Raw genomic sequence first — 17,697 nt, forward strand, 5'->3', positions numbered from 1 at the left:
CAGTAGTTAGCATTATTATTGTTCATAATCTATATTAGGATAGCCAGTCCTACTGTCACAGTTAGCATTAATAAAAACAGTTAGTTGTTAGCAGTCAGCAGTTAGCATTATTATTGATCAGAACTTTTAATTATTTGCAGTTAGCAGTCAGCATTATCTGTACTCAGTGCATAGCTTACCTTTACCTATTTACCCATTAGCATCAGTCTAGCATCCTTCCTAAAATGTTCATCTATGATAGTCATCCCTAAGCACAACAATTAGTATACCACATAATTATCAATGATCATCCAGAATTGAACACTGACAGCTAATGAAGCTGGTCTATTGATACCTTGTTGGCTGGAAGTCTCCCTGCCACCTCTTTCTCTAACTTTTACTAGAGGTACCAGATTTTACTATACCAGTGAACAGCTGCATTCATTTTTGAATAATTTAAAATTGACCCCATGTAATGAGATTTCTTTCTCAATGTGTTTCCTAGGCAAAAGCGAAGTTTTTTTTTTTTTTTTTTTTGGTCACTCACTATACTTTCACATGGCCATGCCAGGCTTATTATGAATGGTACTGCCAAGAAAATACTGTGTTCATTTTGAAGCAAATGGAAGTATTACATCTTAAATATGCCCAAAATATCTCTTTCATGTGCCACTGAGGCAAATTTGAAGAATATGATCAAAATGTTACCATCAGTTCAATGATGCTCAGACAATAAATTTCCCCAGCATGTGCATGTTACCCACATCTTGCCTGCATGATGGCCACAGTTCTTATGTGGCTTTTCAATTTGCCCCTTGATTGCATTGGAAGCATTTTATTTGATATGTCAATATACATGTGCCTAGCAGTCACATATTGATTGCATTTGTGTGTGCATATTTACTTTAGCACAGTACATTGGACACATGACAAGATAATTTGTGCTGATATACTCTAAAAATATCTTTTGAAAGTTCCTTATTTTTTTTCTGTTTTCTGGTAAGAAACATGCAATACATCTACAAAGAATATTTTCAATAAATGAAGACCAAATACTAATGAAACATGTTAAAAACATATAGAAACTTACTTGAAAGATATAGGGTCAATTTGAATTGTCTATATACTTATCTCAATGGATTCAACATGTTTTTAACATATCTTATCAATATTTGACCTTTGTTCATCAAAAACAATCTTTGAAGATGTATTACATATTTCTTGCTAGAAAAGAAGAAAAAAATAAGAAACTTTCAAAAGATATTTTTAGAGTATTCCAACACAAAATATCTTGTCATGTGTCCAGTGGTAGTACATCAAGCATGTGGCCATAATGCACCTATTGGGCACATTGTAGTCACATACTATGTTTGTTCAGGTGTTTGAAACTGGGGATTATCTCGCCATCCACTTACTTTAAATTCCCAATCTTTGAGGTCTGGTGTATTCATGTACTACTTCTTTACTTTCAAAATTTTAGAGAGGGATTCAAAGAATTGTGTTCTGGAGACATGGATTCATGGTTTTCATTACACCAAACAAGCCAAATTATGGGACTGTTCAGTCAGATCCCTCTAGATCAGATTGAGAGTCTTTTCTGAAAATTTACCAGTGTATTGATACATTGTGCTCAAGTCCAAATACAAATTTTTAGAATGCACAATGAACTACTGATGGAAAGAGAAGCAAAATACAGAAATCAAGCTCCAAACAGTGACAAGGAGAGTGACATTTTAAGCTCTGTTTGACAGGCAAATTGGGCAGGCCAACAATGACATGTCAAGGCAAATATTGCAGCAATGAGGTCGACCGTCTACCGAAAACAGGTTAAGCTTAACTACAATGACCCAGTTATCAAGCTACACATCAAGGAGGCTTGCAAGGCAGTTAGAACTGGTCAAATTCACAACCTATCCCTCATGGCACACAAGTTCAAGATTCCCTACACCACCCTGCAAAACTGCTATCACAGCATTACTCAACCTGCAAAGGAGACCCATGAGCACGAGAGGCTACTGGACCCTGTGCAGGAGCAGGTGATGGTGGACTGGATGTGGTTCCTTGGTTTCATTGGTCAGCCAATTTGCAGGGCGACCATGTGGCTGAAGCTCTTCAACCTGTGTGGACGACTCTCAGGGAAGACCTGGGTCTGGTGTTTCATGAACTGGCACCCTGAGCTCAAGCTTTGGAAGGGGAGCAGCCTTGACCCTAAACAAGCACAAGCCTTCAACTTTCCAGTGGTCAACAACCACTTCAATAAGCTATGGAAGGTGCTCACAGAGAACGAGGTACCATGGGAGAATGTTTATAACATGGATGAAAAAGGCATTCAGTTAGGTGGCGGAAGGAAAGGGACAGGGTGCAAGTACTTCTATGGGCATGAGGACCAGGCCCAATATAATCTTTGAAGTGCCGACCTTGAGCTTGTGACAGTGATTGAGAGTTGCTGCACAGACAGAACAACATTCAAGCCCACCTTCATGTTTTCAGGGAAATTCATTGATGAGGAGAATGTCAAGGCTGATGATGACATCTGGTGAGCAAAAAAGAGTACAGGTGACACTTCATACTCACCATTGATGAACAGCATTGCAACCTCTGAAAATGGGTGGACCAGTGATTCACTCTGCGAACAGTGCTTTGAGAAAAGCTTTATACCTCAGGCAAAAGCAAGGAATAAATCAGGAAAGCCGATCCTGCTTATCTTTGATGGCCACAGATCCCATATCACTAACAAGATGATTGAGCTTGTGGTAAAGAACAAGGTCGAGCTGTTCTGCTTACCACCACATACCACCCACAAGCTCCAACCCCTGGATGTTGGTGTTTTTGGACCGCTGCAGAGGGAGTGGGCGAAGCAATGCAACCTGTATCTTGTAGATACCTGTTTACTTCCAGAAAAACTCTGGGAATTAGCTTCTACAGACATCATGCAATGTTCATTTTAACATTTCTACCTACCTTTTGTATTATACACACTACAAACAACAATAGGGAGTCATTTTACCTCATTCCAACAAATATATTGAGTGAAAAATACATAAAATGGAGAATAAGTTCAAATTTACCTTTTAGAGGAGGATATAAAATTTTCTAGCCCAGAGACTTTATGAAACTGATAACAATAGCAGGGAGATCCAGTGTTCAAAATATGTCTTCCTCAAGTTGTGAATTGCTTTCAGTAGGTTGTAGTCATTCAGAATTTCCCACTTTGTTACATCCCATTTTTGGCACTTGTCACAGTCAATTCCCTGCCTTATCCTGAGTTTTCAATTGTTTATCCCCAGACTTGGTATATACAATCTACACCTCTTTAGCTATGTTTCATGCACCAGAGTTTAGTTCTTAAAATGTCTGGTTCTTGTGTTATAGCACCAATGTTGTCCAAAAAATCATGTGACATTACTTTTGATCAGTTAGTGTATGTAGAGCACTCTGGGATTTTGTGAGCATGAGAATCCCTCAGTCGTTCTGAAATTATCTGATGGTGGTTTTTAGTGAAAAAATAGATATCGAACCGTAGTCCTGATGAAAGAAGGAAGAATATGTTTTCGGCAACAACTACTTACATTACACTTGACTTGGATGCCACAATGAACACTGTATCAATACACAGGGTATATCATAGACAAACATTACCTGCTGGTAACTTACATTATTATTAGATATCAGATGCCAATAGAACTCGGTTTCCTACCAGAGAAGCCAAACATGACTTGTACAACCGTAATTTGACGCTCAATGTGTCCATCTCAGGCATGCGAAAAATAATGATTGACCAGTTTTTAATCTCGACAGCCCTAAAGATAATATGTTTGCACAAGTAAAATATAAGACCATCGGTGTAGATGGAAAGCATAGGCAGCAAATGACGAGGCTACCCCACTCACGTATATAGGTGCATCCCAAAATGGCGTTTCCGTGCCGGGCTGGGTGGGGGAATGATCGCCTTGGGCGTGCTCTCACCAGTGCATGGGATGACCTTGGGGGTCAGGTATGAAAGGCACTCAGGGCCTTAGGTAGTCTAGTCTACAGAATTGTAAGGTCTGACATGGGGCTCTGCCCCAATAGACTTGAATTTGACCTTAAAAAAAAGACCATCGGACTGGCCATAGTCCAACAAAAAGACACTAAAAAGGAAAATGATTGGACGTTGTCCACGGCTTCTCCCCACAGCCATCTACTAAGTTCTGTATCATGTGTAAGAAAACACACCCTGCATGTATTTCGATGGGAACCAGAGTTGTTAAAAACATAAGGACTGTTGAAAAATCTTCATGTTTCTAGAATCAGCGGATCAATTTGAAAGGAGGTCTATTGAATTCGAAAACATGCTTCTCTCAATTACACTAGTAAAATTTATTTTATCCAAAATGCGTCTGCTTCTAAGTACGAGACTTCAATGCCACCCATCAATCACTTATCGCTATTGCATGTTCAACATCACATCCGTCATTTATGCTCACCTCTTCATCACGACGTGCCGGTAGATGGTCAGTGACTACAAAAATTAGTTGAAGAAAGCTTCCGGTGAACTCAAATAGCGCACCCTCATCATGGCCTGAGCGCATGAGGTCAATCATGATAAATTTCCTGCGTTTCCTTCTGTTGTCTGCCTCTTGTCTGCAGGAAGGTGGCAAAGAATCGCGTTTTACACGACCTGGTGTCCTAACTTGGTCTGGAAGTATTTGTTCTCCAGAAAGTATCTGGAATAGATATGTCAGTAGAGCAGGATTTGACGCAGGCAACACTATATATGAGGGGAGATCCGACCATTGTGGGACCGATCAGTGCAGTCAGCTCCTTTTTGCTATTTCTCCAGCGCAACAATTGGCTTGCAAACGATCCCCTCCGATCCTCAGTCGTAGTGGCTTCGACGAATTTCACAAGGTCCATTATGTCGTCAATGCGCATCTTTGTGCGACGAATGAAGATATTCCGAATCAGTGGACCAGAACTCAAAGAATCGGAAAATGACTAACATTGATATCCTGAATTATCATCTCTTTGGTGAGCGGATAGCTCCTTTCATAAGGAGCATCACCGGGAATTAAGAGGTTCATCACGTCGTACAAATAAACGAGCAACCTATGTAGTATGTTATCTAATAGCGCATTAGGGATTGCAGAATGAACGTACCTCCAATTTTCCGAACCAATTGGGTGGTCCAAAACCAAAATGCCTCCCACGCCCTCTGTGCGCAGACTTGGGCAGAATGGGTAATTGAAATAGCACTCCCAACAAAACTGACACTGGATCGCCTATGATGGGAGAGAAAATGCATAAAAAAGTAAAGGAACTGAATGTTGTCCTTCATGTTCATGCATGCTCGTACATCCCAAAACCACTCGGCTTCTTGTACTATCAATTCGTGGCCCCCCGAGCGCCAGGGTGCACGTTCTATTGGAGCCAATAATGTTAACCACATGAGTGCTGCTGCAACGGCGGGGAGTTTATGTTTTTGAAATCGGTGAACAAGGTACCGATCAAGGACCGATGTGTATAAAGCTGAGAGTTTTGGACTACACTAAACGAAGGCCGTCAGAAAGCATCAGCATCATGAGTTCAACCATGTGAACGGATATACTCACTCGGATATGGAAGCGGTCCCGCAAGACTGCAAAATTCTTCCACCACGATATGAAGAAAAAGATATCGGCCGAATTAGTATGCAATGGTAGCCATGTTTCTGGATTGTATTCTTCCAGAATTTGTCCAAAGCACCAGGATCCAGTTTATCACCATGTTCGTAATGGGTTACCCAATAGTCATTGCTGTATTCCACTGCAATGGCTGTCTTTTCCCGGGTGGATCCACCATGAAAATCGGTGAGGGTTTCGATACACATTTTGAGAAGGAAGGAGTGGGCTTTAAGTCCATCAATGTATAAGTTACGCGACCTATGTCGATCCATGAGAAAATCTCGAAGAGACGCATGGTAAATCTGGATAGGGCTTTTCTCAGAAACAGGGATGTGAACGATGGAGTGCAAGTCCCAAAATATCATTGAAATATCATCGGGTTGGAGGCGGAAAAACTCCTGGAGGAATTCAAGAGTCGGACTTTGAGTAGTACTATGCAAGTGGAAGATAGCCCCAAGTATAAAAATAGCCCTCTCCGTTTCTTCGCTAGACTGCAAGACATGACCATAGAGCTCGTCGAGTAGAGTGAAAGGGTTAGTTGCAAAACTAGATGAATCCACTGATCCACAGATATCGAGTATGAGCTGAAGCTGGGCGGTCGGATTTTTACGATCAACATCTATGAACCTGATCACCGTCGCAGGGAAGATGAATTGGCCGGATGGTTTTCGGACAAGGAAATAAATAACATGCTCTGGGGGCCACGGCTGCGGGATGGACGACATAGAAGGGAAGCGAGTATGGCGTCGACGGAATATGTCAGCGAAGCTGCTTCGAAGGAATACGGCGATGTCACGATCGGGTTGATAGGTGTCGTCAAGAACTAGATGGTGAGTTATATCCGAGAGTTCGTTGTCAAAAATCGCAGCAATGGCTGGCTCTGGCCTGCTCGAAATTAGGAGGTAAAGTGTTGGTAAAGAGAACCTCAGTTGTAAAAGGGCCATCCTGAGGATACGAAGGATTTCAGCCTGACGCTCTCCTCCATTACACTCATCGAGCCCATCTATGACAAGCAACGTTGGCCACGGTGCACCACTCTGGGGATGGAGTGAAGCATGGACCAGTGGGTAAACCACAAGACGGACCACCTGTTCAGAGAGGACGCGGTCGAAGATGGACGGATCTCGCTCAATCGCTCCTTCGATGAGTGGCTTAGTGGCTGGGATTGAAGTCGTAAGTTGGGAAGCGAGCGTAGCAATAAGGGAGGCCTCACTGTTTCTCTTCGCAGCTGTCCGAGAAAAGAAGAAGCTTGCAGATAATCCCCCCGAATTATGATAATTTTCTGCTATTTGTTGCAGAACGGCCGATTTTCCTGAGCCGGCTGGCGCACTCAGCCAGAGAATACAAGTTTTCTTGGAGTGATCCGAAATCCAACTGGTGATATAGCTCAACACTGCTTTCCGAGTGTCGGGATGGCATTTGGGAGAGTCATGACGTTCTTTGGAGTTGTGCATTGCGCCCACCGCGATATGGTCATAGAACAGTTTCAATCCTGATGCAAAAAAAAAGTCGGTGACCGAATAAGACGAGATAGATGACACCTTACCTTGAAATCCAGCACGACAGCAGGTCGGATGATCTGCATGTTGTCCCTCATATGTAACGGAATCTCCGTGAACAACTGTCAGGGAACCTCCCGAAACGACGACATTCTTGGAGTGGTCAAGCATGCAGCGATGGCGGCGTTGTCTCCGGACAACCCAATCTACATGTTGGCGCCTGTGGCTGATAACAGTTGAAGTCGTTTAATTGTGGGATTGTGTTCCGGTCACACGTGATCACGCCTTCCAGATCTCTGGCATAAACTTGACGCGTCTCTTGATCCATGTTCGTTCAAATCACGACTCGAGTACCCCCCCTTCCCTCCCCCCCGCACCACCATATTTTTTTTGAGCGAGGCCGATCTTTATAGTTACTGTCGCTCATTCTGAATTTCAATCATTGGACGAAGGTCAGTAATCACGTGAGAGTCAATTATCAATGACAAATGACTTACGGATTTTTAGTCATGACATGCATGACCTTCCACTACATAAAAGCCAATCCAAGTCCAATCATTTCGCATTGAAATGGCTACCACTTCACCTCCACAGAAATTGGCACCCAGAAATATCGTGAAAGACAACGATCTGTCTACATGGGATCTAGCATGGTGAGTTCAATCGATTCACGGCTCATTCTGCCCACACTACTTATAACGATATAACATCCAGGCGCCAGAATGTAACTCCCTGGGATGCAGGCGACGTGCAACCCTCTTTGAAGGAAGCAGTGGAATCGAGCGAAATTGAGTTCCCCAGAGAAGGACGCGCTCTTGTCCCTGGATGTGGCTCTGTGGGTTTCCCTCCCCGTCTTTCTTGGTTTAACGTGACGTTTGACTCTGTCAGGGTTACGATGTGTTTTATTTTGCGTCCGCGCTTGGATACGAATCGCTTGGACTCGATGGGTCGCAAACAGCGGTTGACGTCGCCAACAAGTACGTTGTGGAGATCCTAGACCGGCGTGCTGCGACTTACTTTCATCGACTAGACTTCGTGAACACCAACCGGCCTCCCTCTCCACCAAAACCGAGTTCAGGATCGAGGATTTCTTCCAATTTAAAGTGTCAGACGAGGAGCGGTTCGACATTATCTTGGACCACACGTTCGTACCTACCTGTAGCGCCCCCTCTCAAAGACTCAAACCTGATATAATATTCCAAGGTTTTTCGTCGCTATTCCCCCATCCCTTCGCGTAAGCTGGGGAAGGCAAATGGCTGCGCTCGTGAAGCCAGGAGGCTACCTCATCACGCTGGTTTATCCCATTGATGAATTTATTGAGTCGGGGCCGCCTTATTTTGTGCGCCCGGAACATTACTTGGAACCGCTTGGGAATGATTTTGTGAAAGTACTGGATAAGATACCGGAGGAGTCTTCCCCAAGTCATGTTGGGAGGGAAAGGCTTGTTGTGTGGAGGAGGGTGTAGAGTTTTTGTGTAAGACTGCTGAATGTATTTTTTTCAAACGCGGAAGTCTTCCGATAGCACTCTCTTCAGACTCAAACCTCCCGACTCTTTCATTACTTGTTTCATAGGTTTCTAAGGACGTTGGCGTTGTCCGACCTACAGTACTGGGAAAATTCGAGCAGATCCTCCGACTGCCTCAGCTAGTACTCTGCATGATCAATTACGAATATCATGCTAGTCGTTTATTCTGTCGTCCGTGGAACTTCGATATGAGTCGGGCGGCTCAAGGCGACGAATCCAAGGTTCGAAAATAACTGAAAGGAAATTTACATGCACGGAACCCTAATGATTTTCCTTCGATTCATTTTGGGTGCTTTGTGCTCTACTTGTGCTCTGCGCAACTTGGAGTTCGTGCCGTCTCAACCTCAATAAAAGGGTCCGGTCATTGTGGAATCGACGAAAAGTGGCCTTTCAAATATTCTCCGCTGCCGTAGTTGGTTCTTGAATGACGCCCTCGCCTCGAATCGACTTCCGATCCCTCTTTGGTCACAAATCCTTCCTTCGGTGCGCTCATTCTGGAATTCATTGATGTTCGGGATCGTTTTTAAAAAAAAGGCTTTCAGACGGCTGTTACAAGATATTGGATATACAGCTCCGGTATCAGTAGGCAATTTGAGTGGTAATTCGGGAAAAGGAGCTTTGTTTGGTCGTAATTTGGCGCATCAGTGCATCATTCGAGGCCAAAACGAGAACAAAGCGAACCCCGACTACGACCACCACTTCGCGGTGACAGTGACTGCTGGCAAACGTGGTTTGTTATTGAGCGGCAGGCATTGGATTCGTCCCCCCTAATGCGCCACGAGGTACGTCAGCCTGCAGAGGAGATTTCTACATGTAAAAGTGAACATTGCTTCCTTACAGTTCTTGTCACATCGATGGAATCCTGTTTCGAAAAGGTGTAGCCCCTCTACTGATTTGGTGGATATGAAGGGCAAGGCAGTTATCGTCGTGGAGGAAGGTAAGTCATACGAGAGTTGTATCATACTTGCGCGGATTGACTTCAGCTCTTTGCAGGAGAGGAATTGGGTTCGCAAGCGGCAACGGTTCAACACCTTGCACGCGCCACACGCGCCCAGGCATATCTTGCTGCTCGAGACGAGTCGCATGCCATTGGAGCAATACAGAATGAGTAAATCTGACGGGGTTGGCAGCGATGGTGAGTTATTGTAGCGTTACATGTTCATCTTCACTGATCTCTTTTAAATACAGGTGTGTCCGAGATGGCAGTAGTAAAGTATTTGCCCGTGTATGTCGCTCGACGTTGCGCTAACCTCGTCTAGTTACAGCAGCCCCTTTATTTTCACTCGAACCTTGAAGAGACAAGGAAGCAGATTCTGATGTCTGTGTGGTCAACGTCTGTATGCTATTTTATCTGGTCAACGATTTCTGCTGAGGCTTCTTTAGCTTACCTAGACGCATTCCTACCAAAGGTCTGGCGTTCGAAAGCAATGTAAAATATGATGGCGTATTCCTCTGGGGTTTTCCACATTACGGTATTTGAGTGCCTACACTCCGAGTTGCTCGTGAAATAATGCCTTTGTCAGGTCATCGAGGTTTCTCGTGAACCTCTAGACCAAGTCTTCTCAGAAGCAGCTCTCCTCGGCCGATCCATCCCATCCCATCACCTTCATAGCTTTTCACCCCGGGGTCGACAGTCCCTGGGGCCCCTGTGGGGCCAGCAATTGCTGGACCCCTCTGAAGGTGCATTCACGTCGGTATAAGAGCAAGGTGGTGAGAGATAATAGGAATCCGTACGTTGCGCGTATCCGGAGAGAAAGCTGACTCAGAGAGCCGTGAAACACAGCCAAGACACGCTGAACGAAAAGTTGGGAGACGACGGAGTTCCTTGCCCAAATCGGGGTGTGAGGGTCATGTTTACAGCCAATCTTTAGCAGGGGCGGAACCGAGGAACGTTTCAGACCTGATTGTCGGCATTTCTACATTTGGGGGTGCAGGGGCGCATCTCAATAGACCCTGAAACTGTGATCGACTGATTTTTGTGATGACGTTCAAAATTTCCAGTTCTTTTTGGAGGTTGTGCGAGAAGAAGAGCGTTGCATGGCCTGTGGCTCATATTTTTTTTGCCCAGGCAAGGCAAAGCAAGCAGAAGGCAATGCAAATCAGGAGGTTGGAGGTTGTGGTGACGTGTCACGCACAGGTAATTAAGTCACATTGGCGTGGGAAGTGACCGACGCGTCTTAAACTCCGCATCGCGACGCGCCCTCCTTTTTGTCCCCATTCTCTTTCTCCCCACTATCCCTCACCCGGCCGTCATGGCTGACAGTGATCTTATTCGTCTCGCTAAAGATCAGATGGCGCTTCCTGCCACCGCTCCCGTAAGTCTTGGTTGTTGCCTTTCAGGGTCATCGCGTGTTTCTGACGTGGTACTAATTTAATCCTCAAAGGTCTCTGTGATCCCAAAGTGTTATCTTGAAGAGCTCAAGCTCCATCTGGTGCTGTACCCCCACGACGATAACGTGAGGCCCAGTCTTTTAACATCTTTAACAACCGTAACTCAAATGCAACTAGTTTCGGGTCATATTGCAACCTAAACATGGGTGTAAGCCCATTTGCTTATCGAAATTTCTTTGCTCCATTGTGATGTCGCATAACTTTTAGTTGGCTTCCTTACCTGTTTGGAAAAAGGCTGCAATAACGAGACCATATCGCTGGGAAAACGCGTCAAAACGCATGATGGAGGACGTCGCGAAGGCTTCGGATCATTGCTTGAATACAGGGTAAGTCTTTTCCATAAACTCAATAAAGGATGCAACTCATACAATGTTGTGCATCGTCACGCATAGAAACATATTGAATCCCACGCGACTCACGCGAAGAACAGATTGGCGCGCATTAAAGCTAAATTGAGGGCGCCGCAAACAACACATGTTGTGCGTTTGTTCAAATCTCCCCTTCTTCCTTCCGTGCTAAACCAAGTCAGCAGGGCCACACACCTGAATCATCATCCACTCCGGTCAAACGAGAGTCTACCGCGTCTTTGTTGCCCTCTCATGCGTCTAGAACCACCAGCAGACGTTCCTCTGGTTTGGTCCGCATCAAGCCGGAGTTGGAGGAGTCGACGATTCCTCGCAAGCGCCTATCGGATACGCCCTTTGGTGTGCTCGGAAATCCATCAAGTGGCAAACCGGTTTCCATCAAAAAGCTCAAGACCGAGCCAACACCCAAAACACCCCTTGCCCCTCGCTCCAACACCTTCACAGCATCTGAATTGCCTACCTCTCGCGCTGTTCCACCGCCTCCAGATATCCAGGAAATACGCGCTCGTTTACAGGAGGTACAGGCCCAAATCGCAGCGGTACAGACATCTCACGACCGCATCAAGCGCAAAACCAAGAAGTCAAAGGCGGATTTGACGAGGATGAGCGGGTATATGCAGGAACTAGAGACGCTCAACATGCTCAAAGCTGAGTACAACGCAGCCATCCCCTCGATGTCTCCTTTGAAAAGGACACATTCTATGGCGTCGTTGCACTCCCCAACAAAATCGGAAAACATCTTTTCACGCCCCTTCCCTGGTTCTGGCGACAACGACATGCTTCCCCAACCGTTCGATAAACAAGTAGCCAAAACCGAAAGGAAGCCTTTCGTCCTTTTCTCAAATGCGGACGCTTGGCCCGCAGTCGACTCCAAACCCGTCTCTGTCGAACGGAAGCCTTTCCCCGTGGTTGCCGAAAATGCGTTCTATGAATATAAGCCGCAACAACCAGTCGCATCGGGATCCAACGTCACGCTTCCTCCAGGTCCAACGCTCGTTAAAGAGAAGGTAACTCGAGCTGCGCAACCTGTTGCTTCTGGATCCAATGTCCACCTCCCATACTCGCATTGGGACAGCGACGAAGAAATGGCGCCGGCGATCGCTGACGATCTCATTGCGCGGGTGGGCATCAACGTTCCAGCTCCTATCCGCACCGACCACCAGGACGGTAACGGGGACTTCTACGGTCGAGGCCGCGATCTCTACGTTGGACCTCAAGCCAAGGCTGATGAGTGTGTCTCTCCATGCCCCATCTCTCGGTTGTTACTATAGACTCATGATCTTATCTTCCAGCATCGACAAATTCCTACTCGAAGCTGGAAATGCAGAACAATTCGATGGAAATGCAAGCGTCGACAAGGCGCTTGAACGACTTGGCTTGTCATCGCAATACGACCTCTTGCCGGGGATGGAAGTTGCCCTGATGCCACATCAGACCATCGGTGCCGCGTGGATGCTCGACAAAGAGCTGAGCTACTTCAAGGGCGGCTGTTTAGGCGACGACATGGGTCTGGGAAAGGTTAGTCTAGGCCATTTATTCCTCACGCCCCCCTGACACCTCATTTTGCAGACCATCCAGATGTATGCGCGTTCTTTTATCGAATTGTTCAGTCGTTGATGTTTCTCACAACCAGGATTGCCGTCATCGTGAAGAATCAGTCGACGGATCCGATCTGCAAGACGACCCTTATCATCGCACCCACGGCGCTGCTTGATCAATGGAAGATGGAGATCGAGCTCAAGACTAACTGCGAGCTGAAGTGCTTGATTTATCATGGTTTGTCGTAGTCTCTACCAACAGCCCACCATACTAATCACCGTCTTTCTAGGATCCTCAAAACCACGAAAGAAATCAGAGATCATGAAGTACGATATTGTCTTGACTACTTACACGGTTAGTCTGCACTGTGCATATATACACTTGTCAGAGGAGCTGACGTCTATCGTTTCTCAAGACAATGTATCTTGAGTGGCCCGATTTCGAAGCGGAGCAAAAAAAGAAAGCTAAAGCGAAGCGCCAAAAGAAAAACGACGACTTCATTGTCTCTGATTCTGACGATGACGATGGAGGTAAGAAGAAGGGAAGCAAGGCTAAGAAGCAACAAAGTAAGTTCCACATTGAATCCCTTGTCACGCATTCGCCGATTGGGCTATAGAGGGACTGCTCTTCGAAATTGACGTAGGTCGTCCCAGTTCTTTTCTAGACGATGATGCTGACCATGCTGCATATGTTCAGTTCTACCGCATCGTCCTCGATGAGGCTCAGGCCATCCGTAATCGGCGTACTCGTAAGCCACCTTTCAATTTACATCACAATATCTTTACTTATTCCTCCTTAATTCACAGGCCAGTCTCGAGCATCTAGCGAGCTCCGTGGCACCTATCGGTGGTGCTTGACAGGGTACGCTCGAATCAGTAACATGTCCGACATTTGTGCTGAGCGACATCTCTTTAGCACTCCCATCATCAACAGTCTTGTTGATGCATATGCGTACACGAGATTCCTCAAGATCAGGCCTTGGTATGACTGGACTGAATTTCACCACCACATTGGGTTATTAGAGAAGAAAAATCGTACGTCGGATAATTTCTCACTAAAACAACAATAGTTGATATCTTCTCCCTAGCTGCACTTGCAGTTGTTCGGCTTCAAGCTATCTTCAGTTCATTCCTTCTACGTCGCATGAAGAACTCTCTTTTGGACGGCAAGCGCCTCGTTGAGCTGCCGAAGAAGACGGTTGAGCTAGTAAAGCTTGAGTTTTCGCAAGAGGAGAGGGAGATTTATACGATGGTAAGCCTTTATCCCCAAAGATTAGCAATGTTGATATTGATCTTCGTTTCAGGTTGAGGCCCGCTCACAGGCCAAGTTCAATCGCTATCTAAGAGCTGGAACAGTTCTCAAGTAAGTGAACTTGTCTTCCTGTCAAGCCTTGCTTACTCCTCTCGAAGGAACTACCATCAAGTCCTTGTGCTTCTCCTCCGACTTCGACAACTTTGCTCCCACCCGTCGCTTATCCAAGAAGACGGAGTAGCGTTCGTCCATCCGGATGAGGTCGACAGCTCCAAACCTGAGCTTGCCACAGAGCTTTCCCGCGCGAGACGTCTTGTGTCACCTGAGTTCGTGACGAAGATGAAGGCAAAGTTTAGGGAAATGACCTTGAAACGGATGGCTGCTGAAAAGGAAGTATGTGTTGTGCATGTTGGTCATCGTTGTTTTATTGAGTCTTGCCAATGTAGTCTGCCGACGCTGCTCTCGAGGACGAAGACTGTCCCATTTGCTATGATAATCTGGATGACGCCGTCATCACGCCTTGCACTCACATCTTCTGTCGCAAATGCATCTGTAAGCATTCCCCGTGTCTGAGTCTAGACTTCGCATGACTTTGATGCCCAGGCGATGTTCTCAATACCCCTCAAGTCGAAGGAGGCGATGGTGCCACATTTAAAGCTGATGAGCGACCATGTACGATTGCTGCTAGTCCTAACTCGCTACTGCTAACATGGCATCACCAGGCCCTGTATGTCGATCCGCTGTTGTCAAGGAGAAGCTCTTCAGCCGCGTCGCCTTCGAGCCCTCTGATGCCGACCTTAATCTCATCGGAGAACAGGATGAAGACGTTGTGATGGTAGATTCCGACGACGGGCCGCTGAAGAAGAGGAAAGCAAAGTTCGCTGATTCGGACGACGAACCCATTTTGAATCTCAAAGGGAAAGGAAAGGCAAAGGCGAAGAAAGTTCTCAAGTCCAAGTCCAAGTCCAAATCACGCCGTCGCGTTGACGACGACGACGATATCGAATCTGATTTCGAAAGTGATGAAGACGACGACATGAGTGACTTCATCGTCGAGAGCGACGAGGACGAGGAGGAGAAGGATGTCCGTTTGGCTTTCAAGAGGCGGCTTGGAAAACGCAAGGCCACCATCGTCTTGGATTCGGACGAGGAGATGGATACTCCTGAGGAACAGGAGGTCATCTTTGGTCGCAAGAAGAAGGTGCCGGTTTCTGAAGAGGCCATTCGCCTGATGCCAAAGTTCTTGCCATCGACGAAAATGAAGGTATGTTCAGCTGCGCTGATCTTCTACGATACTTGGCCTACTTCACTTGCAGTTTATGATGGAGGTTCTCATCAAGGGTATTGAGAAGCGCCCAGAGGAGAAGGTATATTTTCTCATTCCAATGATTAGGTTCCATCGCTGATTCACTTGTTGCAGACTCTGATTATCTCCCAATGGACTGGCTGCCTCTCCCTCGTGTCCGCTTACTTGACAGAGAAAGGCATCATCCACGTCAAGTAAGTCGTGCACTTCGTCTTTCCACATGGCTGCTAACTTCTCATTAGATATCAAGGTGACATGAACCGCAACAAGCGTGATCAGGCCGTTCGTGTCTTTATGTCAAAGGACAAGGCCCGTGTGATGTTGATGTCGCTCAAGTGCGGAGGTAAGCCCTTGAACTTTTGTATGTCCTTTCCGCCGTTAATTGGCACCCGCAACAGGTGTCGGCCTCAACCTTACGCGAGCGAACAACGTCATCTCGCTCGATCTCGGCTGGTCAAGAGCAATCGAGGATCAAGCCTTCGACCGCGTTCATCGCCTTGGCCAGACGCGGCCCGTTGAAGTCCAGCGTCTCGTGATCGCTGACACTGTTGAAGATCGCCTCCTGAATATTCAAGAACGCAAGGTTTGAATTTCAATGTTTTAGGTCGTTTAAGTTCTCATTTGCCTTCTTCTCTAGCAATCCCTCGCCGATGGAAGTTTGGGGGAGGGCACGGGGAGGAAGATCAGTAAGTTTGTTTCTTTGAACTTCCCCTGCGCGATTTTAACCATTGTCCCTTTCATTCCCCAGAGTTTACTGTCAGGGAACTTGGTGGGTGCAATATGTAAACTTTGGCGCTTATTATCTGACTCTGGCTCTTTAGCCAATTTGTTTGGTTTAGATGCTCGAGGTCGTGTTCTGGCTCGTCGTTAGAGTGGTGGTTCGATCAACATCGACAGCCTTATTTTGTGTTTTTCTTTTTTGCTCAATTGTTACCACTTCGTCGACCATGGGCCTCATCGTAATAATAATATTATCACTCCCTGCCAACTTGAAGGCCACTATTTTTGTAGAGTACGAGATTTTGAAAGTAACTGTAGAGTAGTAGATTCATTCCTAGTATATTGCTTTGTAGACAGCTATTTCGAATTGCGAAGACAATGATTAGTGAACAACTGCGTGAAGTAGAACAGACTAATTACCTCGATACTGGGAGTGTGCTCAAGGTGTGCTTCGCGGTGAAATTCAAGGTAATTGCTTTGAGATTGGACAAGGAAAAATGAGCGAGTTATCGTAGTGAGTTCAGAAAATCGAAATCGTGATCAAACGAACATGGGTCAAGAGACGCGTTTATGGAGATTGAACATCGAATATTGATCTTGACTGCAAGAAGAGCCCGCATCGTGACGTCACGCGTCAACTTATGTCACCTTGCTTGTCAAGGTCATAAATACCAAACAGGTACAAACAAACTACCCAGGGGCCATGGGGGTCTTTTCTTGCATATCGCGCACGCGAGCGGGCAAGCATGAACAAACAAACTTTCTACGGGCCATGGGGCTCTTTTCTTGCATATGGCACACGCGAGCAAGCAAACCGGTGCAAACAACTGGTCTTTTCAAAACATGATATCGTCGTCTCTTTCTTAGTGCCAGCTCCAATGTTTATATACTTAACTATGTAGCGCTATAGCTCTTGAACACTGTTTCCTTTGTTACGAAAAAAAAGTCACATTGTATTGGTGCAAAGCAGCGTATTTGTCAGCAAGCAAGGTGCCTGCTGCCGCTGCTAAGTGTCAGCCTCTAGTAACCAAAGCTGTTGACAATCCAGGTGTTATCATGTTATCAGCCACAGGCGCCGACATGTAGACTGGGTTGTCCGGAGACAACACCGCCGTCACTGCATGTTTAACCACTCCAAGAACGTTGTTGTGTCAGGAGGTTCCCTGACGGTTGTTCACGGAAATTCCATTGCATATGAAGGGCAACATGCAGCTTATTCAAACAGCAGCGGTGCTGGAGCTCAAGGTAGGGTGTCATCTATCTCGTCCTATTCGGTCACTAAGTTTTTTTCTTTCATCAGGATTGAAACTGCTGTATGACAATATCGCGGCGGGCGCGATGCACAACCCCAAAGAACGTTATGACTCTCCCAAATGCCATCCCGACACTCGGAAAGCAGTATTAAGCGATATCACCAGTTGGATTACGGACGACTCCAAGAAAACTTGTATCCTCTGGCTGAGCGCACCAGCTGGCTCAG

General features: G+C 46.0%; 5 protein-coding genes across 5 annotated transcripts; 4 read left to right on the top strand and 1 right to left on the bottom strand.

The window, feature by feature from the left end:
* Nucleotides 1–7,690: 7,690 nt before the first annotated feature.
* On the top strand, nucleotides 7,691–8,585 carry LACBIDRAFT_299451 (uncharacterized protein; the record flags this gene model as incomplete). Its single annotated transcript, XM_001882320.1, has 5 exons — nucleotides 7,691–7,773; nucleotides 7,835–7,955; nucleotides 8,009–8,097; nucleotides 8,151–8,264; nucleotides 8,324–8,585. 5 exons carry the CDS (start codon nucleotides 7,691–7,693, stop codon nucleotides 8,583–8,585), a joined length of 669 nt encoding a protein of 222 aa, XP_001882355.1.
* Nucleotides 8,586–9,728: 1,143 nt separating this feature from the next.
* Nucleotides 9,729–10,345, top strand: LACBIDRAFT_299452 (uncharacterized protein; the record flags this gene model as incomplete). Its single annotated transcript, XM_001882321.1, has 4 exons — nucleotides 9,729–9,780; nucleotides 9,834–9,853; nucleotides 9,905–9,982; nucleotides 10,169–10,345. The coding sequence occupies 4 exons, from the start codon at nucleotides 9,729–9,731 to the stop codon at nucleotides 10,343–10,345; spliced, it is 327 nt and encodes a 108-aa protein (XP_001882356.1).
* Nucleotides 10,346–10,539: 194 nt separating this feature from the next.
* LACBIDRAFT_299453 (uncharacterized protein) lies at nucleotides 10,540–10,698 on the bottom strand (the record flags this gene model as incomplete). Its single annotated transcript, XM_001882409.1, has 1 exon — nucleotides 10,540–10,698. One exon carries the CDS (start codon nucleotides 10,696–10,698, stop codon nucleotides 10,540–10,542), a length of 159 nt encoding a protein of 52 aa, XP_001882444.1.
* Nucleotides 10,699–10,897: 199 nt separating this feature from the next.
* On the top strand, nucleotides 10,898–16,368 carry CHR16218 (SNF2 superfamily protein; the record flags this gene model as incomplete). The annotated part of the gene is made up of 27 exons (XM_001882322.1): nucleotides 10,898–10,960; nucleotides 11,030–11,101; nucleotides 11,154–11,184; nucleotides 11,244–11,362; nucleotides 11,429–11,515; nucleotides 11,569–12,632; nucleotides 12,694–12,919; nucleotides 13,012–13,177; nucleotides 13,230–13,294; nucleotides 13,356–13,506; nucleotides 13,557–13,579; nucleotides 13,637–13,688; nucleotides 13,747–13,801; nucleotides 13,856–13,974; nucleotides 14,028–14,191; nucleotides 14,244–14,302; nucleotides 14,329–14,584; nucleotides 14,638–14,743; nucleotides 14,795–14,863; nucleotides 14,914–15,455; nucleotides 15,508–15,558; nucleotides 15,612–15,691; nucleotides 15,740–15,840; nucleotides 15,896–16,080; nucleotides 16,135–16,183; nucleotides 16,246–16,266; nucleotides 16,319–16,368. 27 exons carry the CDS (start codon nucleotides 10,898–10,900, stop codon nucleotides 16,366–16,368), a joined length of 4,026 nt encoding a protein of 1,341 aa, XP_001882357.1.
* Nucleotides 16,369–16,874: 506 nt separating this feature from the next.
* LACBIDRAFT_299455 (uncharacterized protein) lies at nucleotides 16,875–17,119 on the top strand (the record flags this gene model as incomplete). Its single annotated transcript, XM_001882323.1, has 1 exon — nucleotides 16,875–17,119. Exon 1 carries the CDS (start codon nucleotides 16,964–16,966, stop codon nucleotides 17,117–17,119), a length of 156 nt encoding a protein of 51 aa, XP_001882358.1. The 5' UTR covers nucleotides 16,875–16,963.
* Nucleotides 17,120–17,697: the final 578 nt, after the last annotated feature.

Source organism: Laccaria bicolor, genomic scaffold, assembly GCF_000143565.1.
Source record: "Laccaria bicolor S238N-H82 LACBIscaffold_16 genomic scaffold, whole genome shotgun sequence".
Taxonomy (NCBI): Eukaryota; Fungi; Basidiomycota; class Agaricomycetes; order Agaricales; family Hydnangiaceae; genus Laccaria; species Laccaria bicolor.